This window comes from Callorhinus ursinus, unplaced genomic scaffold (assembly GCF_003265705.2).
Source record: "Callorhinus ursinus isolate GAN/ISIS: 27379988/994484 unplaced genomic scaffold, GSC_fseal_2.0 scaffold90, whole genome shotgun sequence".
Taxonomy (NCBI): domain Eukaryota; kingdom Metazoa; phylum Chordata; class Mammalia; order Carnivora; family Otariidae; genus Callorhinus; species Callorhinus ursinus.
In genome coordinates this window covers 1,149,204-1,175,220 of record NW_027397152.1, presented here as the reverse complement: position 1 = coordinate 1,175,220, position 26,017 = coordinate 1,149,204, and the positions used below count along the sequence as shown (strand labels likewise).

The following is a 26,017-nucleotide window of genomic DNA, read 5'->3' as shown; positions in this document are numbered from 1 at the left end:
AGAGAGTCGACTGAACTGTCCTGTCCAGTTGGCAAGTTTCCCTGCACACACCAGTAATAGCCCAATTAGAAAACACCCTGAAATATAAAATACCTAGAAATTGGGGCGCCTGTGTGGTACAGTTGGTTCAGCGTCAGACTCTTGGCTTCAGCTCAGGTCATGATCTCAGGGTTGTGGGCTTGAGCTCCGCAGTGGGCTCCACGCTCAGCAGGGAGTCTGCTTGAGTTTCTCTCTCCCTCTCTCTCTGCCCCCTCCACCCCATGCTTGCTCGCTCTCAAATAAATAAATAAATAAATAAATCTTTAAAAAGGTACCTAGAAATCGCCTCTATTGGAAATGTCAATGAGCAATGTGAAGACAATGACCAAATTTTGTTGAGAAATATGGGAAAAGTCAATGAAGAAAAACTTCCCTGGCTGGCAAAGTTAAGATTGTAAAGATGTCAATTCTTTCTTAATTTATTTTCAGGCTTTGTGTAATTACAGTGAAAATCCCAATAGAGTCCTTTTAGAATTGAATATAATTATTTTAAAATTTATCTGGAAGAATAAACAGGGGAGATGGCAAAGAAAATGTTGAAGACAGAGCTTAATTGGGAGGATTATTAGCCTTGGCTGATAGTAAAACATTATATAGTTTATACATCAATTTAACAGACTGACTAGGCAAAAATAGATCCAATTTTATATTAGCATTTATTTTTATTTATTTATTTTTAAAGATTTTATTTATTTATTTGACAGAGACACAGTGAGAGAGGGAACACAAGCAGGGGGAGCGGGAGAGGGAGAAGGAGGCTTCCCGCGGAGCAGGGAGCCCGATGTGGGGCTCGATGTGGGGCTCAATGTGGGGCTCGATCCCAGGACCCTGGGATCATGACCTGAGCCAAAGGCAGATGCTTAACGACTGAGCCACCCAGGTGCCCCTATATCAGCAGTTTAAAAAGAACAATGGGAGGGATGCCTGGATGGCTCAGTCAGTTGAGCGTCTGCCTTCAGCTCTGGTCATGGTCACAGGGTCCTGGGATGGAGCCCCATGTCGGGCTCCTTGCTCAGCAGGGAGTCTGCTTCTCTCTCTGCCTGCTCTGCCTGTTGCTCCCCCTGCTTGTGCTCTCTCTCTCTGACAAATAAATAAATAAAATCTTTTTTAAAAATAAAAATAAAAAACAATGGGAAGAAAGGCATTTGAATGGTTGGTTAAAATTTGGGGTGTTGGGGGTAAGTAGAGGACTCTATCCTTATATAGTACAACTAAATAAATTCCAGGTAAATTAAACATTACAAGTTAACTGTAGAAAAAATATAATTTAATAACTCTGAGAGGAGATCCATTTAGAATTTTAGTACTAAAGGTCATGAAAGTATATGTCAACTATACCTCAATAAAAAAATTTTAATTTACAAAAATGTGAATTCTGAATTAAACTAAAGGCCAAAAGAATGAGGAATTATTAGTGACAGAGATGATGAAAATGTAACATTTTTACTGATAAGCTCAAACAAATTGATAAAAATACTAAGATCCCCTTAGACCACTGGTCAATATAAGAATGGACAGTTCATGCACATATTTATTAAGCTCCCACTCTGTGCAAGCCATCTAGCCTTGGCCTGAGGATTCCAGTAGGGTGACAGCAGTAAGGGAGACAAGTATGTCAAGTGGGATAATGTGGGTTGCAAGTCCGGTTGGCTTAAGCAATAAAGGATCAGTCTTATGGTTCAGGTGACAGAAAAGTCAGAGACGCTGTAGGCCCAGGGAAGTGTTCATAGAGTACTTGGAGGTCTCACTAAAGATCTGGGTTCATTCTATTTCTTCTCTCTGCGCCAGAGGTTTGTTGCAGTGCTTCTTGTAATAGAAACAACACAAGTCCAACAACAGAGAAATGGGTCCAGTACATGAGGATGTGGCTTTCCTGGGATATTCTGCATTCACTACAAATGGCCTTTATGAAGACTATGTCGCATCAGAGAACAGTGCTGGGAATGTTAAGTGACAGAAAGTGGGGCACAACATTTTATGGACACTTACTACAACTTTGCAAAAGAAAAAAATGTTTCTAAAAAGGCTAGAAACAAACCACTCATCATGCTAGTGCAGCACGGTTTGTCTTTCCGCTCGGTTTTTGTTTTCTTGATCCTTCATTTTCCAAATTTCCTATGGCATTCATTCTTTTCTCTCCAGCAAGGCTGCTTCCCACACTGCCTTCGGCTCATGCGGGGATCAGTCCTGTCTTTGCACATTTTCTGGTGTTATTTCCTTCACCTGGAATGCCTTCCTCTTTTGACTTAGTAACCCGTCAGATATTTACTGATAACCAACACAACGAAATTGTGCAGCGTATGGAAGATAACTTACATGAAAACACTTTGTAAAGTGCTTTACAGCTGATAGTTTTTATGGTTAGGAATTAAAAAGGAAGAAGAGGGGGAGGAAGAGAAAGGCACCTATTATTTGCACAGTATTGTGCCAGGTGCTAAGGGAGGTCAGACTGGAAGAATCCAGAAGCTTACCATCTCGTCAGGTAGGTGGGGGAAAAACAACATGTGGAATGCTAACATGAGAGAGGCTGTGAGAGAAGGGTGGGGAGGATGTGGGGTTAGAAGAAGACTCTGAAGGATTTGGTCAGGGAGGGTCCCAGGCAAAAAGAAAGCCTGAGTTAGAACTAATCAGCCTGTGCTGATTAGGGGGGGGGCAGGTGGTGGTGGTGGTGGGCACAGCTGAGGAGTCCTGCAGAGGAAAAGTAGTGGGGGACTAGGGTGGGCATTGCCCCCAGAGTCTGGACTCTGATCTTTACAGCAACGGCTCTCCAGTGGAGTTTTTTAAAACTAGTGTGAAGGTTTCAGGGGGCCAGGGGTCTTCCTTGCCTGTCTTGTTCAACACTGAATCCCTAGTGCATAGAAGCGTGGTTCCTGGCACACAGTAGATGCTCAATAAATGTTAGTTGAAGGGAAGTGGGAATGAAGGCTAATCCCAAGAAGGTGGATGACACAGACTGAAAGGTAAAGGCTGGTGGCAGAGAGACAAGTTAACAGACGGCTAGAGCACCTCCAGGCATGAAGTAATGAGAGACTGACTTGGGCTAAGGGCCACAGATCTGGAAAGTAAGGGACTGCTGTGAGAGTCATTTGGAAAGATGGGATAGGTCCTGGTGACCAACTGAACGCAGGGCATGGAGAGAAAAGAATCAGAGATAACATCGAGGAAAGTCACTCATGCTTCCTCTGCCAGGAAGTCTTCCCAGAATTCTCAAGCCCGTGCTGTGTGTTCCCTTTCTGAGCTCAACACAAATAATCTGTATCACCCCATTTTAGGGTGTAAACATTATAATCCAGACTTTGCATATGTTTCCCTAACTAGGCTGCAAGCTTTTGAAGGTCAGAGGTATCTCCCATCCCCCCAATGCCTGACCCTACTACTGCCACACAGTAGATGGTCAGTAAGTCTTTACTGATTTAGAAGAAACCTGTATTCTCCTCTGTGCTGAAGAGGGCACTTTACTTTTTTTTTTTTTTAATTGTTTTCATCTTCTCTCTTAGTTGGTTCCAGGGAGTGAGGAGGAGGTACATCCTGAGTACTAATACTTTTCCCATGGAAAAGTCAGGTGCCAGCTATTGGTATTGCCGCCAGCAATGAAGAATTTCATCCATTCATTTGTTCTTACATCGGATTAGTCATAGGGGAAATAGCGTAGCATAGAGCCTAAGCCCAACATGAGCTTTGGATCTTCCTTATAATCTTAGATCTGTCATTTACTGGCCATGCTGGTTTGGAAAATTTATTTAATCTCTCTTAGCTTTAATTTCCTCATCCATAAAATCAAGATGATAATGTCTACCTAATAACATTTACTGAGTGCTTACCATGTGCCAGGCACTGCCATTTAATTCCCATTTTACAGATGAGGAAATGGATATGCAGAGAGGGTAAGGATCCACGGGTAGGAAGTGTAGAACCAGGAGCCGGTCATAGGCCATCTGACCCCACAGATCTTGTGCTTGGTGCTGTGCTTTATGACCTCATAGGTGTGGCGGTGGTCAACACAAAGCCATATGGAAGGATCACATGCCATGTGTCTGGTACATGACAGACACTGGATATGCTAATTTTGTTAATATTTTTGAGCACCAAACATGTCAAAGGTAAAGGCTTAGGCTTTAGGGATGTGAACAGGCAAAGATACACTCTGCCCTCAAGTTGCTACCAGTTTGGTAGTGCCACCAGATATATGTGGGCCAAGAGGCAAACAGACAATCATAAACTACCACTACTAAAAGAAACCACAGAAAACATAGAACTTCCTCACTTGACAGGAGAACACTGAGGCCCAAAGTGGGGTTGGGGGTGAGTCACTCAAGGTGGAAGCTTGGACAAGAATCTAGATCTCCTACACTGGAATGCGGGGTCCTTGGCCTAAGAAAGTGTCCAAAAAAAGGCAGGAGATGGTCCTTATCCAACGCCTATGTGCACTTACAAAGCAGCTTTCCTTGGGGAGCAGAAGATGGGGTGGGGGTGTCACGGACAGGTGGAGAGAAGCCCATCAGATCTTCTCTGCTCACCTAGCTCACCAAGTCTGCAACTCTTTAGCATCATGTCTTTCTAAACTTCAAATGGCAACTCCCTCTTCCTTCCTTGTCTTCCAGTGAGGACAGGAGTTCCATTCCAGGCTACTTCTCTAACAGGGATGTATCCTCGGCCAAGTGACAGAATCTCTCTGATCCTTGGGTTCCTTCTCTTAAAAAAAGAAAAAAAGCCAAAAAAAAAAAAAGAAGAAGAAGGTTGGTTGGACCAAGGTCCCTTTCAGTTCTAAAATGGCATGGGTCTTGTGGGGAATGCTTTCAGAGCACATTTACTCAGTAAACCTGAAAAAGAGAACTTTTTGTTTGCCAAGTGGAGGTACTGCGGCACCTCAGGTTGCAGCCACAAGAGGGCAGCAGGTCCGCGAGCACCTGCGCAGGTGGCCGCGGTGCGCGCCGCGGGAAGAGAAGAAGCAGGCTCTCTCCTGGACCTTGCCAGGGGTCCCGGGTGTTTTCCTGTTGTAAGTGCCAAACTCACTTCTTTAGCAAAGGGCAGCCAGCCAGGTTGGGGTGAGACAAGGGAGCAGTTTTGCAAATTAAGTCTAGCACCAAAGAGATGAAAGACCAGGCCTAAAAAGAAATTGGATTCTAGGAAAGTAAGTATTTTATGAAAAATTGAAAATGTATCCCTGTCCTAGTTTAAGTTGCCTATAGCTCACATTATCAGAGGCACAGCTTTGAGAAGAGCTGGGAGCATTTTACAGGCTGATAAAACGTCTGGCAGGCTAAAAGGTGATTTTAAAAAACTTATTTTGGGCGGCGCCTGCGTGGCTCAGTCGTTAAGCGTCTGCCTTCAGCTCAGGTCACGATCACAGGGTTTTGGGATCGAGCCCCGCATCGAGCCCCGCATCGGGCTCCCTGCTCCTCAGGAAGCCTGCTTCTCCCTCTGCTTGTGTTCCTTCTCTCGCTGTGTCTCTCTCTGTCAAGTAAATAAAATCTTTTAAAAAAATAAAAGCTAATTTGTGAGGCTCATGTGTGTTTTTTTTTAATTTATTTATTTGAGAGAGAATGAGAGATAGCACGAGAGGGAAGAGCGTCAGAGGGAGAAGCAGACTCCCTGCTGGGCAGGGACCCCCGATGTGGGACTCGATCCCGGGACTCCAGGATCATGACCTGAGCCGAAGGCAGTCGCTTAACCAACTGAGCCACCCAGGCGCCCAAGGCTCATGTGTTAGACCAGCATTTACTAAAGCTACTTGAGAAGTTTCAGTTTATTTTGCTCATGTTTAGTAAGCCCTTACTCAGGAAAGAATTATTTCTGGAAGTTTCCAAAGAGCTCAGCCAAGCCAGCACTATTTTTTTTTTTTTTTTTTTTGAGAGAGAGAGTAAAATAACCCAAAATATCATGTGTCATTGAATGAAAAGCACCAGCATGGGCACATTAATGTGTGGAAAGAGGAAGCTCGGTGAGATTGTTGAGGGCTGGTTACTGGCTTGGCTTATCCTCTTCAGAGTTCCAACCAGCAATAATCACATTTCAGATCATCACAAAAGCCCATAGATTCCAGATGACCTGCCCAAGGGCCTTTTCAAATATATAAAAGACCTTGATTCCCCGAGAAGATAATTCCCATTGGAGATTACAATCTTGCAAAACTTCTACAACACCCACAGAACACAACCTTAAGGATATGAGCCTTACATAGAAAGAGAATCTTGCTTAATTATCAGCAGTAGAGCTAGAGCTTCAATCCCCACCCCCAACCAGGGCCATGAAGGGGTGATGTTGGGATTAAGCTGCTCACTGCCTTACTCATCCAGCCTCATTTCTGGACCTCCACTACCTTGTGAGTTTCCAAAACACACCGTGTCCTTCCCCACCTCTCTGCTTTTGCATATCCTGTTCCCTCTGCCTGGCACTCTCTGCCTTGCCTTATCCTTCTAACAAGCTTCTATTCAACCTTCAAACCCCACTCGTGACACTGTTTGGCGAAGTCTTCCCTGACTTCCCCGAGAATCCCTGACAGTTAATCAGTGCTCCCATAGCAGCTGGTACAAAACTTATCCCGTCTACAGTAATTGTTTTCATGTCTGCCTCTCCCCCCAGACCTGAGAATTCCTAATGGGCAGGGCTGATGATTTATCTGTGTCCCCAGTCCTGGCCCAGTGCCTGGCACGTTGTAGATACTCAGCCAATGCCAGCTGAACAGACACGGATTCTCTTTCCTGTAACCAGCAGGGTGTTTTGCAAGGTGACTGACCAGGATCACAGAACAAAACAAAATCATTCCTGGAGGGAGCCCTGGAGCATTGCCCGGTATCAAGAGTTAAATGCAGAAAACTGCTAACATTCAATGTTTGTGCTTTGGAAGGCACACAGCATTCAAAGCTTAATGGAGGCCATTTGCCTAGAATCTATTTTAAGAAGAAGATTACATGTAAGGAGAAATTTTCTGATCATGAGATTAAGCTCTGGAACATGAATTTAAGGGAGTGGTGGGCGCTCCCTGTTGAAGATCTTCATAATCTATATATTTTGGAAAAGGCTGTTAGAAGTGAGTAGGTTAAATATGAACAGAGACTTCTGATTATAAGTTTATGTAACAGAACTGCTCAGCTCTGGGCATTGGACATGGGGTGGGGCTTTGGTAGCTTCCGGTGGAATGACGTGGCCCTCCATGAATGGGTGTTGGGGTTGGATACATAACCGTCACTTCTCTGCACAGCTCCTCACAGCTTTGCCTCATTTGCAAACATCTGAGGGATTAGTAAATATTAGTAGATATGTGTTGTCAAGTAAATAGACTTTGTGAGAGGTGCCAACACCTGCTGGTGCTAAGTGCTTGTGCTTCTCTCTGGCTCCAAGTCTTCCTCTCTGCCTCCTTGTCCCAAAGGCTTTTGGCATGGATGTGGGGAGATCCAGCTTTACTGAAAGACAAAGGAAGAAAGGGGCAGGTAACCTTCAAGGGGAAAGTAAGTGAGTATCATAGCTGGTTCCATTCTGTGCAGGGGGTTCCCTTGCAGGGCACTTTTGGGGGATGGAATTTCTTGAACTGCACGTCAGTCAGAACAACAGTGGGTTTGAGAACAGAGGGAAGGATAACACATGAATGTGAAAGAAGTGATTTCTGAGGCTAGGAAATGATTCTCACCCACAAATTAAAATGGGCACAAGTTCAACATTAGGTTATCAGAGAGAACCATGAATTTATGTTGTACATTTGTACCTTTATAAGTTTAGTGCAATTCCCTCGTTGTATATTTTAAATAGCCTCACTATTTTATTGAAATGTATTTATTGTGATAAAACAGACATAACATAAAACTTAACATTCTAGGGGCACCCGGGTGGCTCAGTTGTTAAGCGTCTGCCTTCGGCTCAAGTCATGATCCCAGGGTCCTGGGATCGAGCCCTGCGTTGGGCTCCCTGCTCTGTGGGGAGCCTGCTGCTCCCTCTCCCACTCCCCCTGCTTGTGTTCCCTCTCTCGCTGTGTCTCTCTCTGTCAAATACATAAATAAAATCTTAAAAAAAAACACTTAATATTCTAACAACTTTTAAGTGTACGATTCTGTGGCAATAAGTATATTTACATTGTTGTGCGACTGTCACCACCATCCAAGTCCAGGACTTCTTCATCTTCCCCAACTGAAACTCTGTACCCATTAAACACTAACTCCCCATTTCCTCCTTCCCCAGCCACTGGCAACTACCATTCCACTTTCTGTATAAATTTGAATACTCTAGGAATCACATAAGTGGAATCATACAATATTTGTTCTTTTGTGACCAGCTGGTTTCACTTAGCACGTCGTTCAGATTCATTGGCATTGTAGCATGTGCCTCATTGGTTTATTATTATTATTTTTTAGAGGGGGGGAGGGGCAGAGGAATACGGAGAGAGGGAATCTTAAGCAGGCTTCATACCCAGCACAGAGCCCCATGCGGGGCTTGACCTCACAATCCTGATATCATGACCTGAGCTGAAATCAAGAGTTGGATGCTTAACCGACTGAGCCACCCACTGTTTCATAAGTGTATCCTGCAAAATCTTATTTCTTAAGGTATCTCCATGTATAAATTAAGTAGGCATCATCATCTCTAGTTTACAGTCGGAGAAATTAAATTGAAGAGAAGGTAAGTGCATCAGATGTGACTGGCTGCTTCTCCAAATCTATATCCCCCTATACTCTCTCCCTCACACCCTTCTTTCTTTTGGCAGAGCTCCGATTTTGTTCTCATATTTACTGGCAAGCTATGCCAGGGACTACTCTTAGCTCCATGAGTAAGTCTTGATTAGTTTGAATCAATCACAGTAATTTCAGTTCCTTTGCCAACGACTGGTTTAGGTGATACACTTTGGGCCAATGAGACATGAGAGAAAGCTGATGCAAGACTTTTAGAAAGAGTTTCTTTGCTTTTACAAATAGACACAAGAAGAAACTTCCAAAATGCTTCTCAACGTGGTCACATGTGTGCGTGACGCTTGGAGCTCAGCAGCCATTTTTGCCACCATGGGAGGAGTTAGCCAAATGTTGAAGTGGCAGAGGAGAGAGATGGAAGGAATCCGATCCTTGATGATATGAATAAGCTGCTGAGTTAATCAACACTGGAACTCCCCACCTTAATCTTGTTATTTATGTGAGATCATAAATTTCCTTATTCTTTAAAGCACTTTAAAATTTTCTGTACTTGCAGCCAAAAAACACCTCATTTTGGGAGGCACTGGAGAAAATGAAGAGAGACACAGATAACAGAGTGACAACTGCCTAGGGAGTTACAACTGGAAGGATGGTGAAAACTGTTTTTTGGGCATGACCATCTGAAACTAACAGGTGTGGTGAGAAGGACTGATGGAAAAAAGCCAGCCAGTGTGGCTCTAAGAGCCAGGGAGCTTTTCTTTCCAATGGGAAGCCCAGCAAATCTCGGAGAGGTGGTATATAGCAAAGTGGGAAACAAGGGCATGATATGAAGATGGCCAGGTGAAGGGCGTTGAAACATCACAACTACAGGATGCTGCTAGAGAAGTAACATAATTGTAACTACATACGAAGCTGACACCTAAGCTGAGCCCATGGTAGATTGTACTAGCTCCTTTTTATAGTTTACCCAAAAGCTTTCTTTTGGCATGTGACCTGGGGGGTATGTGATCCAGTTTTGGACAATCATAGTTCTTCATTGTCCAGGCAACTTTAATTGGTCCAGGTGATGGGCACATGAAAGGGCCAAAGTCCTTCCCTGAGAAATAATATATGGATTTTGAGAAAAAGGAGGTGTTTTTTGCTAACAGATAAAGAGAAGCAGAGATGAACAAAAATGAAAGGCAAATGAAAAAGAATTAGGCGGCCCTGAGTTCTCTGTGTCTGACCCTAAGGCTATGGTTCCTATAGCACTTGGTTTAAATCAACGAGCCATCCCAACGTGGCAGATTATATTTTTCAGCGACGGCCACCATCCCACATACTCTGATTATGTTGCAAAACTGACACTCTTCTCACCTAGTGGTTGTGTCTGTGTCCCCTCCCACTGTACCCGGGCAGAACTCTGTGACTGCCAGGACCAAAACAATATGGTAGAGTGATGTCATGTGACTTTCAATGCTGAGTCATAAATATTCCATGCACTACTGCTTTATTCTTCCAGGACATCTGACTTTGGAATCCAGATACCACACTTGGAGGAGCCAAGAAGAAGAAACCACATGAAGATGCTATGTGTGGGGGTCGGGCCATCAGCCCCAGCTAAAATCCCAGCAGACAGCCAGCCTCAATGCCAGGAGTAAGACATTCCCTGGTGACCGCAGCCATACAGTCACCCTTAGCTTTTGAGTCTTCCCAGCTGAGGCCCCAGACACTGTGGGACAGAAACCAGTCATCCCTATGTGTCCTATCTGAATTCTTGACCCATAGGGTCCATAAGCATAATAAAATGATGGTTTCATGCCACTAAGTTTTGGGATGGTTTGTTATACAGCTGCAGTTAACATGAATACCCAGTGTCCTTCTTAGTTATGTGAACCAATAAATTCTCTTTTTTTTTGCTTAAGCTACTTTGAATTAAGTTTCTGTCACTTGCAACTAAAAGAAATTTGGTTCATATACCCTTTAGTCTGTAGGTGTTATTCACTTTGGCAAATCAGTTATTCAATTTACCAAGAAAGAAAGAAAGAAAGAAAGAAAGAAAGAAAGAAAGAAAGAAAGAAAGAAAGAAAGAAAAAATTTTTCATGTGGTCTTCATGGAGAAAGTATAGAAAAAATAGTGAGGAGGATAGAAGACTCAGAATTAGGAAAAGGGGTCTAAAAAAAGGGCCCTCTTTTTGTTTTCTTCAACCCATGACTCTATGGGTAATGACAGGCCTTACTGCCTCATTTAAGCCATTTAATTTTTTTTCCCTAGTGTTGAGTTCTGGCCACTGATCTGCTGAGTGACCTTTGAGAAGTCATCATACATTGCTGAGTCTATTTCTTTAGAGAGTGGTAGTGGAAGGAGCTATTTCTTCATCAGCAAAATGAGGGAATGGGGCTAGATGTGATATTCATTATTACACATATTAGTGATAACTATGTACTAAGCATTATGTTAGGTGTTTTCCACATATCACTCATTTCACTCCTATACAGCAGCTGTTATTAGACACTTTCTGGTCCTTTTCTGGACTAAGATTTCATCAATATTCCTTCTCTTGTGCCTCTCATTCTCTGAGGACATGTCACGTGTGACAAATTTCTCGTTTTCCAGAAACTTACGTTCAGATTAGAAAGGTAAAGCTGGACTAGACATCAAATTATTATGGTCTAAACTGAGTGGCACACCATAAATATGACAGGAGTTACATTTGTTATCTGCTGCCATGTAACAGATGACCACAAACTTAGCAGCTTAAAACAACACACATGTATTATTTCATAGTTTTTGTGGGTCAGGAGTCTGCTGGGTCCTCTGTAGAGTCTCACAAGCCTGCAATCAAGGTGTTGGCTGGGCTGTGTTCCTTAGTAGAGCCCAGGATCCCCTTCCAAGTTTATGTGGTCATTGGTAGAACTTCTTATAGGCACTGGACTGAGGGCCCCTATTTTCTTGCTGTCAGCTGGGGGCAAGTCTCTGTTCCTAGAGGCTCCTGCAGCTCCCTGGCCTTCTCCACAGGCAGATCAGAACATGGCAGCTTTCTTCCTCAGAGCCAGCAGGAGACTTTTTCATCCTAGTCTGCTAAGAAGTGTTATATAATGTAACTGTCGGTATGGGAGTGACACACATCACCTTTGCCACACTCTGTTGCGTAGAAGAAAGTCACAAGTCCTGCCCACAGGCAAGGGGAGGAGATTACACAAGCGTGTGACTCACTGGGAGGTTGTGGTAGTGGGGGGGGGTGTCACTGGAAGGTGTGTTTGCCACAGGAATTTAGTAAAAAAGATAAATCAGAGAGAACAGGAATCCTCAAGGGAGGCTTTATGGAGGGACTTAAGCTAGAGTTTAAAGGAAGAGTAGAATTTAGACCCACAAAGAGGGAAAGAGAAGAGGCAGACCATCTAGGATCAAAGGGCTATACACATATGAGCAAAGGTGTGAAGTTGGGGTTCTCACTTAAGTTAATGCCCACACAAAAACCTGATGGAAACCTGCTGACTTTTTACATCACAAAGGATAGGAGGAACCTCTTTTCTTTTTTTCTTTCTTTCTTTCTTTTTTTAAAAAAATATTTTATTTATTTGAGAGAGAGAGACAGGGAGAACAAGCAGGGGGAGCAGCAGAGGGAGAGGGAGAGGCAGGCTCTCTGCGAGCAGGGAGCCCGGCGTGGGACTTGATCCCAGGACCCTGGAATCATGACCTGAGCTGAAGGCAGACACCCAACGACTGAGCCACCCAGGCACCCATCTTTCTTTCCTTCTTTCCTTTCTTTCTTTTCTTTCTTTCTTTTCTTTCTTTTCTTTCTTTTCTTTCTTTTCTTTCTTTTTCTTTCTTTCTTTCTTTCTTTCTTTCTTTCTTTCTTTCTTTCTTTCTTTCTTTCTTTTTCTTTCTTTTTTTTCTTTCTCTTTCTTTCTTTCTTTCTTTTTCTTCCTTTCTCTTTCTCCTTCCTTCTTTCCTTCCTTTTTAAAGATTTTACTTATTCATTTGAGAGAGAGCAAAAGAGCAGGAAGGAGGGGCAAAGGGAGAAGCAGATTCCCTGCTGAGCAGGGAGCAACTCCAGGATCAAGACCTGAGCCAAAGTCAGACGCTTAACCCATTGAGCCACCCAGGTGCCCCTCCTTTTTTTTTTTTAAGAGTTATTTATTTATTTGAGAGAGAGCTGGGGGGGGGGTGGGGAGGTGGGGGCTTGGGGGGCGGGGGGGGGGCAGAGTGAGAGGGAGAGTCTTAACCAAACTCAGGCTGAGCACAGAGCCCCAGGCAGGGCTCCATCCCATGACCTTAAGATCACGACCTGAGCCAAAAGCAAGAGTTTTGGTATAATAAAGCAAGGCTTAATCGATTTAGCCGCCCAGGAGCCCCAGAACCTTTTTCTCTCTTTAACCAAAAGGAAGCTGGGTAGTGAAGAGAGTCCTGGCCGTTGTGTCAGAAAATTTGGGTTCATGGTTCAGTTCTGCTCTACACTAGCGGTATGATTGGGGCCTCTAAGCCTAGTTTACTGTGGATGCTTCTATTTATGTTGTGAGGACTTTGTAAGCTCTTGGGTGAGAAGTGCTCTGCAAGCTTTCTGGGTCCCACTTCCAAAGGCAGCTTAAGCGAGTTCCAAGACCCCACTCTCTCCAAGGCCACACCGCTCTCTCAGAGTCCTCTTTCTCAATCCTCACCAGGTCTCTCTTGAAGTCTCTTGAACAGCTGGAGGGAGGCACTCCCCAGGTTCTGGCCTTGGCACCCTCATCACCTTGTTATCTGCTCTGCCTGGTGCGCTCCTCCACCACCACCCACCACCACCCACCACCCACCACCCGGAGCCCACGCTCACCAATCCATGCTTGCGCCAGACCCCTTCCCCAGCGCTGGACTCATGCGTCCAACCAATGACTAATCCCTCCCTCCTGGATCTCCCCCAGACCCCTCAAATCTTCCTCGTACCCAGAACTAAACTCATTGCCCTCCCTGCGAGCCTCTTCCTCTTCTGCCTGGTCTTGGGAAATCACACCACCAAGTCTGGGCTTAGGCCATTCTTTTCTGCCCTGCCCTCACACCTGAGCTCCAAGTGGTGCCAAGTCCTCTCTGCCCGGTGTGGCCCTCCAGTCACCACCGCCCAAGCCTCCCTCTCGTCAATTCTTGCGGGAATCAGGGCACCTAGTTCTCAGCGGATCCTCCTGGCTCAGTTTGTTCTCCACACTTCCTGCAGGATGAACTTTCTCAAGCACGAATTTAATAGTATGTCCGCTTTGCTTAAAAGCATTCAGAGGCCCCTAAATATTTGGGAATGTGATTCTTGCCCACCCCCTCTGTCCCCTCTGCTCCAGTCCTACTGAACTACAGTCAGTTCTCACACTACACCATCTTCTTTCAAGTGTCTGGGTTTGAATGCACTGTTCCCTCTGGTCAGAAATAGCCGACCACACCATCCTTCTCTGCCTTGCCGGCCCTTCTCATCCATGATTACTCAGCTCAGCTGTTCCGTTTTCAAGGCCCCCTCCTATGGGCACTCTTGCCAGCCTCTGCAGGCCTTTATCACAACTCTCATTACTCCAGAGACCCAAAGCCTGTGGGGTAATTTCTTCTTTTGCTCTTTCTAGATTGTGAGTTCTCGAGAGCAGTAACGGTGTGTTATTTTAGTTTATTTTGATTCTCTGATCACCTTTTCTTCCAGTCTGATCCTTTCTACATATTTTATGTATTTATTTTTTGAATACGTAACACATTCATCTGTCTAAAAATTCAGAAGTTACAAAAAGCTATATAAGGAAAAGTCTCCCTTCAACCGCTGTCCCCACTCCAGTGGTCCAGTCCCCCTCCCCAGAGGGAATCAATATTATCAGTTTCTTGTGAATACTTCTAGGGATATAAATACTTCTAGAAATAAAAACATATCTACAGGGGCGTCTGGGTGGCTCAGTCGTTAGGCGTCTGCCTTCCGCTCAGGTCATGATCCCAGGGTCCTGGGATCGAGCCCCTCATTGGGCTCCCTGCTCAGCGGGAAGCTTGCTTCTCCCTCTCCTGTTCCCTCTGCTTGTGTTCCCTCTCTCGCTGTGTCTCTGTCAAATAAATAAATAAAAATCTTAAAAAAACAAACAAACATATCTATGGTTCCCCTTTTATACAAAAATGTTATCATGTTCTACAGACTGTGCTGTACCTTGTTTTCACTTATGTACGGTATCCAGGAGATCATTCCATTTCAGCACGTAAAGAACTTCCTTATTCTTTATTTTCAGTTTTCCATTGTGGTTGTATGCTAAGTTCATCAATGACATTAGGTTATTTCCAGTCTTTTGCAAATACAGGTAATACTGCAATGACTATCTTCACAAAAATGTCACTTCACACATGTACAAGTGTGACAGTAGAATGGATTCCTAGAAGTGGAGCTGCCAGACCAAGGAGTATGTGCATTTGCGAGTTTCACCATGCCATACTGCCCTTCATGGAGTTTGTAGATAACATCTTATTTATCTCTGTATCCCTAGCCACCACTGCAGAGTCTAGAACAGAGCAGGCATTCAGTACATTTTTTGTCAAATAAACAAATGAAAAAAATAGCTCTTTCAGTGGAAGTTCCCTTTTTCCTTTCTTTGATGTCCTTAGTGGATAAATTCCTGCCCATTCAGAGCTCAGTTCAAACCAAATGATTGTACAGCAAAATTCTTATTATTTCAACTTGTATTATTTTCCCTATTTGTGCAGTTAGTTGACACCCTTCTTCATTAGGTTGGTTATAAAATAAGGTCATATTAACTTTTATGTTCTAATATAATAACTGGATCCTCATCCCACATTTTGTGAGATGTCTTAATTATTCTACTACTCTCCTCCCCCACATGCTGAGCAATTGCTGGAAACCTATACATGGTTCCCAAATTCTTTCAGGGGGTTGCTTGTTGCTTTTATTTTATTTATTTTTTTAAAAGATTATTTATTTGACAGAGGGCACCTGGGTGGCTCAGTTGGTTAAGCGACTGCCTTCGGCTCAGGTCATGATCCTGGAGTCCCGGGATCGAGTCCCACATCGGGCTCCCTGCTCAGCAGGGAGTCTGCTTCTCCCTCTGACCCTCTTCCCTCTGGTGCTCTCTATCTCTCATTCTCTCTCTCTCAAATAAATAAATAAAATCTTAAAAAAAAAAGATTATTTATTTGACAGAGAGAGAAACAACAAGAGAGGGAACACAAGCAGGGGGAGTGGGAAAGGGAGAAGCAGGCTTCCCGCTGAGCAGGGAGCCTGACTAGGGGCTCGATCCCAGGACCCTGGGATCATGACCTGAGCTGAAGGCAGATGCTTAACGACTGAGCCACCCAGGCGCCACACTGGTTGCTTTTATAAGTCATCAGACCTCTCTCTGCAAGGTAACTTTTACTGTCTTTTTTTTTTTTTTTTTAGATTTTATTTATTTAGTGGAGAGAGAAAGTGTGGGGTGGGGGGCAGAAAGAGGGAGAGAGAATCTGAAGAGGACTCTGCACTGAGCGTGGAGCCCAACCTGAGGCTCAACTGAAAGACCTCGAGATCATGACCCCAGCTGAAATCCAGAGTCAGACACTCAACCGACTGAACCACCCAGGGGCCCCACTTTTACTCTCTTTTTTAAACCATGAATCCCTGTTGCTCCTCCTGGACTGTTTACTAGCTGTGTGGCTTCTCTATGCCTGTTTATTCATCTATAAAGTAGGGCACATTATAGGATTGTGAAGATTAAATAAAATTATAGATGTAAAGTGCTTAGAATAGTGTTTGGCACATGGTAATGTTGAGAGAAACAGTCCCTCATGGGTCTGTCATGCTTCTACCCATCTTCCTGGGTATGCCAAAAATGCAAGACGCTGACTGCTCTTGACCAGGGTCAATTCTCAAGGTTGTGTTTATAGTGAGCAACTTTAAGGAATGAAGTAATGTCTCCCTCTAGGACAGAGAACAGGTTTGCTCACTGCTTCCTATAAAATGGCAGGTTTCCCAAACTCAGTGTTCCCTCAGCTGTGGTGTAAATCCACCAAGTAAGTGCACAGCATTCATGTGAGCCCTTGTCATTCCCATAAGACTTGGGGGAAGAGGGATTGACACAAACATGCTGAAGCTCACGTTGCTTCCTGTGTTGTAATAGTCCTTTGTCTCCGATCCAGGAATTGTGTCTTTTTGTCAGCATCCACAAGACAGTAACAGACTAACTTACTAGCCAGTCAGTAGGGTAAAATAAAATACGAGTACTAAGTGCTCAAGTAAGGTATTTTCATTATTTTTGCTCTTGCTCTTCTTTCTTGCCTTTGCTAGGCATTCTGCACACTATCTGTGAGTGTGCATTTGGGTAGGTAGCTGAAAAACATCAACTGCTGCCACTGGCAAAGAATTCTACCGTGCTGTTGGGGGAAACAAAATAAATTAGAAATAAAGGTAACTTCAAAATCATTGCCAGATTTAAATTCTTACTTTGCCCCTCTAGTATCCAGTTCTAAATCGCTGAGACCATAATTTTCTCTGCATGTGCTTTTTGTATATTTGGAGCATAGTTTTTATGTAGTTGCAATACGTGAAAGTTGCGAAAAAATAACCGGGCCTCAGTTCCTGTTACCTAATAGGTGGATGACTTTGGGCTCTCTACGGTTCAGTTTCCAAATAAGTGAAATAGAGAAACGAATTCATGATCCAGTCAGCTCACAAGGTTGCTGGGGCCACGGAATAAAATAATGTATGTGAACACAGAAGGTACTGAACAAATGAGTTGTTATAATTTAAGGTCACAAACGTCAACTTATCCTAATATTATTGCTTTAGAGGCTACCAAATGAGTTATGAAATGAAAGAAAAAACTTGCCCCACGTCAACAGCTAAATCAGTCCGCCGCACTCGGCGCTGGGTTAGCGGCTCAAACTACAACTCCCGGCAGGCTTTGTTCCCCAACTGCGTCACATAACCTCCGCTCCGGCCGGGGCTCTGCCCTCTCCTCCGCCCCCACCCTCCAGAAACTACAACTCCCAGGAGGCTCCACGGGGCCCAACCGTCCGTTTTCCCCCCGCCCCCGGCCTCCCCTTTACCCTCTCGAGCAGCTCTGTGGCCGACTCCGGTCCCGCGGGCGGCGGAGCGGGCGCGCGCGCCGGGGGTCTTGCGGCTGTTAAGCAGGGCGAGCGCGCGCGAGGAGGGAGTGGAGGCGTAGGGGGGCGGGGGTACGGCTCGCTCGCTTGCAAGATGGCGGACGAGGACGGGGAAGGGATTCACCCCTCAGCTCCTCACAGAAACGGAGGTGGCGGCGGCGGTGGGGGGTCCGGGCTCCACTGCGCCGGGAACGGCGGCGGGGGAGGCGGCGGCCCGCGGGTCGTGCGCATCGTCAAGTCCGAGTCCGGTTACGGCTTCAACGTGCGGGGCCAAGTGAGCGAGGGCGGGCAACTGCGGAGCATCAACGGGGAGCTGTACGCGCCGCTGCAGCATGTGAGCGCCGTGCTGCCCGGGGGGGCGGCCGACCGGGCCGGGGTGCGCAAGGGGGACCGCATCCTGGAGGTGTGAGTATCTGGGCTGCCCGCCGCCCCACCCTGCCCCGCCCCCTCCGGCCGTCCCCGCATCTCCCTCTACCCCTGTCGCCCTCAGGCCGCACCGTCCCCCCTCCCCCCCTCCAGCCCCTGAACCGGCCCCCGGGACTCCGTTCCCCTCAGGCCCCGCACCTCCTTGGGGTTGACCCTTTCACCTCCCCGCGCCCAGGGTTTTCGCGACCCGCACCTCCCTCCCGGTAACCGGTCTACGTCCCTGCGCCCGGCTGTTTTTACCCCTGCCCCCGTTCTTCTGCCTTCTTTTCTGCCCTTTTGCTTTACCCCCGGGCATGCCGCTTTCTGCCCCTTGCTGGACTTCTGCCCTCGCTGACAGCATCTCTTTTTCTGACCCGGCCTCTATCGCGTCCTACCCAAGTTCTCATCTTTAGCATCATAGTTTCTTGTTCTCCACCACTGCCGTCAACCCCCAAGGACCGTCCCTCTGTCCTCTAGACCAAGTAGGCAGGACCTGTGATCGGCTCCCACTTTTCCTCCGGGAATAATCATCCCTCCACTGCACTCCTTTTGATTTCCTTAGTTACCCTCTCCTGCGGTTAAGCATCCCCTGCATTTTTCTATCCTGCCTTGTGTCCCTTTCCTCCCCTCCCTTTTGGATTCTCTCTCCCAAGAGTGTACCTTCTTCTCTGACCCTTGCTTGCATGCCTTTGTTTTTGTTTTGTTTTGGTGGTGGGGGAGGGTGTCTTGGACACTGTACTTTCTTTACACTGTTGTCCCGTATTGCACCAGGATTTTGAATCTGGTGTCTCCCATCTTCACATCCCTCTGAGAGCATCCCTATTCTGGTCTTCACTTCTACACCATACTCCTACTTCTTTTTAGTCAGGATTATGGTGGAGCTCTCCTGCTCCCCCCCGCCCCAAACTATACCCCTCTTTTGGGTCTTTGACCTCCTTACTTTTACGGGGCATGCCCTTTCCATTCTCTGTCTTACTCTATCCTCTTGTGATCCCATGCTCAACTTTATCCTATTCTTGATCTCCTCCAGACTGCTTTCCCTTCTCTTTTTAGGCTCCTACTGCAGCCCCTCCCCCCTTCATACTCCTTCATCCTTACTTCCCCACTGCATCCTTTAAAGCTCTAGCAGGATGCTGCCTTGTCTTGCAGTTTCTCTGCAGACCTCCTCCACCACTCTCATCCAGGTTTTACCTTGGTGGCTTTGTACTTTGTATTAAAATTTATATAGTGATTGCTGGTTGACTGGTAGGTGGCATATGCTCTCATTACCTCACCTCCATTCTCCCCAGCAGTCTTCAATCCTGTATCTCTTGCTTTTTTACTGAACCCTTATTTTTTCACACTTTTGCCCTCTCTCTCAGTGCTTGGATTTGCCCTCATGAAGTCTCTCTCATTTTTTATAAATGTTATTTTAGTTATGATTTCCACAACCTTCCGTTTCTCCTCTAGTAAAACAGTAGGTTTGCTCAAGGTTTCAAAGAGATTAGTATCTTGAGGTCTGGCCTATAGAGGAGTCCCTCCCTTTTTATTTACCTTATGCCCCCTGCCCTTATCCTTGACACTCTTACTCTGGAATTCACTCATTCTGTTTCCTCTTACCTTCCACCAGGAAGAAAGAGTAGCTCACCAAAGTAACTGTTTGGAGCTATTAAACCTTCCATTTGTGCTTTTTCTGTTAATGTTCTACGTGCTCTTTTCTTATTCTCTGGTAATACATTCTTAATCTTTGGGGGCCAGGGCATTCAGATGTAGAATGCAGTAGTGACCAAAATTTTGCTTCATACTTGGGCATCTAATTCTTTTCTTTCTAGATAACTCAAAATCTGTGGCTGATGTTTCCTTCTGATAGAAGCTCTCGGAATTGTCGTTTTCCTTTCCCTTTGGAAGTTAACTTTGGATCCAGCTGTTTATTTTTAAATTTAAAATCGAAGTATTTATTTAAAATTGTAAATTTATCATAAAGTTCTAAGTACTTTACTTTTTATAAGAGCTAAAGGAAGTAAACCAAAAATAATTCTGTGGATGACCACAACTAATATGATCAACTATTTCAAATATATATGTATATATATCAACTAACATAGTTGGTAGCTTCTTGCCTTTATTATGATTTTGTAACAGAGTCTAGACATAATTTAGGTACTGTAAGGGAGACTTTAGATGATCCCCTAGGGCAGATGGAGGGACTTGCCTCAGGTCCATGTTCCAGTCTAGGCCCATTCCTCCATCTAGAGAGAAAACATTGAACTTTGGCTCATACTTGGTGGTGAGTAGAGACTGTCTTAAAAAAGACAAAGTGAGCAGGACAAAAGAATGCTCTTTGCTTAGAGAACCTTACTCTGGAAGGTTGTGGTGATGAGACTTCTTCGTGGCAGTAGTTTCTCACCTTCCAGCTGTATTTTGATTTCCAAATTCTCTGAAGCTTCTTTGCTATTATTGGGAAATGGTGATAGTTGCAACACAGAGTCAAGCAAGTTGGCAGATTCTCTGAGACTTCAGCTATACCGTCTCTTTCCTTCCAAAGTCTGCATCTTCTCCTTAGGTTTTCAAGTGAGAGGAGGAAATCAGCGACCAAACAGACTTGATTCTTGAGGGATATCTGTGTCTGTTACTTGTTTTGATTTTGGTTAGGTTGATGCTAATTTTTCTAAAGCATTCTTTAGGCAGCACTCCTTAGGGCTTTTCTTTGTCTCCCACAAGTTCCTTAAGTTAACCTCTCTGTTGTCCCAGGAAAGTTTTGCATGTTATTGAAGTGCCAAGTGGGATCAGGGTTAGGCATAGGTAGATTATTATTGTGTAGACATAGTTTGCATGAAGTCATAGGTGGATGTCTGGACCTTGATGATTGCTTTTTAACTAAGACTTGTCCCTATTTTAGATGCTTTCGTGTTATACACAAATTATTCCAATTTTCATATATTGTAGTCATTTGGATAACTGAGTTGTGAAAAGAACCGAGTAACCTGAGATTTAAGGGATTAAAGTCTTGGACAAAAGTAAGAGCATTGATTTCTTTTAAAGTCTGCCTTATAAAGGCCCGGTCCTCATTGAATCTTAGAACAGTCATTAAACTAAATTCAGGGTGGTTCAGTTTGTCCTTTCTCCCTTCAGAATTGACTAGATTCTAACTGGTTTGGAAAGAGTCACATTGCAGGGCTTGGTAGTAGGATATGAACAAGCCCTCTGGGCTCTAAATTTTACTGCAGATGGGAAGTTTTGTACCAGCAGTGTTCATCTCCACCTTGTAATTTTACCCAGTGTAACGTATATTGAATGTTTCCCTTTGATGTGTATATACCTGGAGGGATGCTTTCATAAGTGGAACCAAAATACATATGTCTTTGCACTAATTATATAGTATGTGAAGTAACATTTGACTTCAGGTTAATTTTCTTAAAGGTTAAAGTATTTCTAAGGGCTCTTGATTGATTTCTTGAGAGCTGCCCTTAGGAGGGTTATAGTTGTGGTACCATCTTTATTTTTAAGGGCTTATCTATTGACTAGTTTATCTCTTTGGTATTTGGGTAGTGTGGTCTTTAATAAGCATGGACCCCCAAGATTGGCTTGCAAGCATTTAAAATCATGATATATTTGTCCTGGGTAGAGTATATGCTTTCCCTTTTCATAGCTTCAAGGTAATATACCCATCAACTTTCCCTTGTTAAACTTACACTTGATCTTAGCCAAAAGGCTGAGCAGTGATTCCCTTGTTAAAGTTAAACCATAAGAAAAATTAAAGCTCTCTCTCTCTATATATATACATATATATACACACACACACATATATATTTAAATTTGTTTATTGGGAGTTCATTTTAATATAATAACTTAGGAATATCTCATGAGCATTCTTTTTTTTTTTTTAGCTTCATTTAATGTGAAAGTTTGGAATAAAGAGGTTGGTGCCACAGGAAGTATTTTTACGAGTTAAGTGTGAGTCATTTAATGTTGACTGCTAGGTACCTTCTCAGGAGCTACTTTCTTTCTCAATTGTAGATGAATTCTATTTGGCCCAGATTTTCCACAAGTAGATTTTAGAAATGGTGTTTGAAATCATGGTTATTGATCAAAGAAAATTTTATGGTAGTGATTCTTAAGCTTTAGTGAGCATAAAAACTACTGGGTGTGTTTGTCAAAAGTGTAGATTCTTGGACTCACCCTTTAAGGGTTATCTGTGATTCAGTAGGTCTTGCATGGGGCCTAGAAGTCTTTATTTTTTACTCCCTTTGCAACCCACATACCCAGCCCATACCTGGAGCTACACTGCAGGTTCTAGGCCTTGAATTCTCCGTTCATTTTATCTTCGTGGTTATGTTGAGAGTCATGAGTTAAGACTATACTAACAAATAGTGATTGGTAGACTCCTGAACTCCAGCCCTTAGAAAATCAATTCAGTAAGATAGTGGACTATTATATCTGCTCATCTAGACTTTATTGAATCTTTCTTTCTTTTTTTTTTTTTAAAGATTTTATTTATTTATTTGACAGAAACACAGCGAGAGAGGGAACACAAGCAGGGGGAGTGTGAGAGGGAGAAGCAGACTTCCCGCCGAGCAGGGAGCCCGATGCAGGGCTTGATCCCAGGACCCTGGGATCATGACCTGAGCCGAAGGCAGACGCTTAACGACTGAGCCACCCAGACGCCCCTTTATTGAATCTTTCTAAATGTTGTAATAAAGATAAGTGGCAAAGAGGTAGAACAAGTTAAAATCATTATATCACTTTGTACTTTTTTTAATTAAAGATTTTTTTAAAGGTTTTTTTTTTCAGATTTTATTTATTTGACAGAGAGAGAGCACAAGCAGGGGGAGTAGCAGGGAGAGGGAGAAGCAGACTCCTGCTGAGCAGAGAGCCCGACTTGGGGCTTGATCCTAGGACCCTGGGATCATGACCTGAGCCAAAGGCAGACGCTCAACTGACTGAGCCACCCAGGTGCCCCAAGATTTATTTATTTTATTTTATTTTATTTTTTAAAGTTTTTATTTATTTATTTGACAGAGAGAGACACAGCGAGAGAGGGAATACAAGCAGGGGGAGTGGGAGAGGGAGAAGCAGGCTTCCCGCGGAGCAGGGAGCCCGATGCGGGGCTTGATCCCAGGACCCTGGGATCATGACCTGAGCCAAAGGCAGATGCTTAACAACTGGGCCACCCAGGGGCCCCAAGATTTATTTATTTTAGAGACAGAGAGAGTGAGTGAGAGAGTGGGCACGGGGTGGAAGGGGCAGGGGCAGAGGGAGAGAGAGAACCTTAAGCTGACTCTCTGAGCGCAGATGCGGGGCTTGATCTCACAACCCTGAGATCATGACCTGAGTGGAAATCAAGAGTCAGATATTCAACATCAAGAGTTGGATAGTCAGGTGCCTGGGTGGCTCAGTCTGTTAAGCGTCTGCCTTCGGCTCAGGTCGTGATCTCAGGGTCCTGGGATCGAGTCCCACATGGGCTCCCTGCTCAGCGGGGAGCCTGCTTCTCCCTCTCCTCCCCACTTGTGTTCTCTGTCACTATCTCAAATAAACAAAATTAAAAAAGAGTCAAACTTTAAACCAATTAAGCCACCCAGGCGCCCCTCACTTTGCACTTTGTGTCGTGTGTTACAATTTGCATAGTATTTTTACATTTGAACTTCACAACAGCCTTGTGAGATAGGGAAAATATAAATTCCTTGAGGATAGGGACTACATACATCTATGTTGTTTCCCTAGCCAAACGTCTAATGGCACATAGAAAGTATTACTCAATAAATATTTGCTGAGTGAATGTATGAGTATTATTTGCCCCTTTTTCATAAGAGAGGAAACTGGGTGTTGCACTAATGAATGTTAACCAGATTTAAACCCAGGTCTTTGGATTCTAAATCCAATATATTTTCCATTTCTTTTGTTTTCTTAGCTATTTTGACTATTAATAGTCAACTATTCTTGACTGGGTAGTCACTTAAAATTCTTAAAATTCAGTCGCATCCCTATAAACTTGGATAGCAGTTGAGCTTTGGTTCCATTGTGAAATGTAACTGTCTTATATCATTATTTACCCTGTCTCTCTGATTGTTAAATTGGATGGGTGACAGGGAGCCAAAGTGGCTATTCGTTGCCCTTGTTTGTTGATATCTTTATTGGTTATCAGTGAAGAGAGCCTGACATAATCATAATTGCAGCCACAGGAAATACTTTTAATTCCCTAGGTAGTTGAGGTAGCAAACAAATAAAACTAAATTTGAAAACAGCATTTATCTTTCTCTTGGAAATCACTTCCATAACATTGCTGTTACCAGGAAAAGATCTGTTGTTAGTAACATAAAGATGTGTCTAGGTCATATAAATTATTGGGAAGAAGGCTTCTCTTCAGCCCCCACTGACTAGTTTGTTTCAGGTGAGGGTTTGTTACCATGCTCTCAAGGATAATTATTTTTTAAGATAAGTCCCATTGGGAGTAATTCTTATGATAAGCAAAGAGACTCAATTGACAAGGAGACCCTTAAAATTTATGATCACTGCCCTGTGCCTTGGGAGCATGATCTGTGGTGAGTTTATTCGTTAGATGATGGCATTACTAACACAGTGGATATTCTGGTTTAGATTAGAGCCAGTTAGAATCATTCTTTTTGACTGTCAGCTATACAGATGATTTCTGTGCTTTACTCAAGCAGTTTTATAAAAGCCAAATATGGGTGGTAAAATTCCAGCCCCACACATGGAAAAAAAAAAATTTAGGATTTTTACCCTCTCTGATTGTTAAATTGGATGGGTGACAGGGAGCCAAAATGGCTATTTGTTGCCCTTTTTTGGGGCAAAAAAACCCCACAAAAAAACCCTAAATTTTTTTCTTTAAGATTTTATTTATTCATTTGAGACAGAGAGAGAGAGAGAGCATGAGCAGGGGGAGAGGAAGAGGGAGAAGCAGGCTCCCTGCTGAGCCAGGAGCCAGATGTGAGGCTCCATCCCAGGACCCTCGGATCATGACCTGAGCCGAAGGCAGTCACCTAACCACTTGAGCCACCCAGGCGCCCCTAGGGTTTTTTTTTTTTTTTTAAGTAGGCTCCATGCCCCATGTGGGGCTTGCACTCACGACCCTGAGGTTAAGAGTCACATGCTCTACCGACTGAGCCAGCCAGGCGCCGCAAAAATATTTAGGCAGTTTAAAAATATTTTTTAAAAACTTTCATGTCTCTGTAAGAGATATGTTTTATATTAGAACCAATATAAATACAAAAAAAAACCCCACCTGAAGCAAGTTTCACAAAACTATATTTAGTGTTACTGTGCTCCTTGGCATTTTTTAGTCTGTTCAGTATTTCAGAGATTTTGTTTTGTTTGAATGCTGATGGTGAGCCACATTAATTTCATGAAAATTAGGTTATGATCCACTATTTGAAAAACAGTGATTTAGGGTATCACTTTTCTGGTGTTGGCCCACTAGTATTACCCCATCTGGTTTTGCAATTAAGCACAAACTATGTGTAAATTACTGTTAGGCTTGTATGAGTCACAGAGTCCCCGCATCTCTGCCCTTGAGAAGCTTAACACTGCAGTGGGCAAGTGTACATTTTACTGTGTGTAAAGCAAATGAATTAATGGAGATAAAGGAAAAACACAATGAAGTTTAAAGGAATGAGTGAATATGGTTGAGATGATTGGTCACAGAAGGCTTTTAAACTGATTGAAGGACAAGTGTAATTTCAGTAGTCAGAGAAGGGGGAAGGATTTTATAGGCCGAGGAAACTGTGACCAAAGGGAGGAGGATATGAAAAGTTCTTGGGATAATAAGGAATCTAAAGTTGCTATTTGTAGACAGTTGTGCTTGAAGTTAGATCAAAAAGGGCTTTGAATGCAGTGCTACAAAGTTTGGATTCTGTTCTGTTTTTGAGGTCAGAAAATAATTATATGTGCATTAATACCTAGG

At 43.9% G+C, this 26,017-nt stretch overlaps 1 protein-coding gene and 1 long non-coding RNA gene across 6 annotated transcripts in view; both read left to right on the top strand.

Moving 5' to 3' along the window:
• The first annotated feature begins 6,648 nt into the window (after positions 1-6,648).
• Positions 6,649-10,461, top strand: LOC112813369 (uncharacterized). Of its 3 annotated transcripts, none has more exons than XR_012376899.1 (3): positions 6,649-7,491; positions 9,211-9,347; positions 10,156-10,461. It is a non-coding gene; the product is annotated as an uncharacterized lncRNA (long non-coding RNA). The 3 variants fall into 3 exon arrangements; XR_012376898.1 differs by having other exon boundaries at positions 6,651-7,487; XR_003205515.2 differs by lacking the exon at positions 6,649-7,491 and adding an exon at positions 8,077-8,649.
• A 7,348-nt stretch (positions 10,462-17,809) lies between these two features.
• The window catches only part of SNX27 (sorting nexin 27), a 67,504-nt gene continuing 59,296 nt past the window's right edge, over positions 17,810-26,017 (top strand). For 2 of the 3 annotated variants that reach the window (XM_025858296.2, XM_025858297.2), the window contains exon 1: positions 17,810-18,120. In XM_025858296.2, coding sequence (XP_025714081.1) covers positions 17,810-18,120 — 311 coding nt within the window. The remainder of the gene's footprint in view (positions 18,121-26,017) is intronic. The other variant, XM_073888472.1, reaches the window with a different exon arrangement.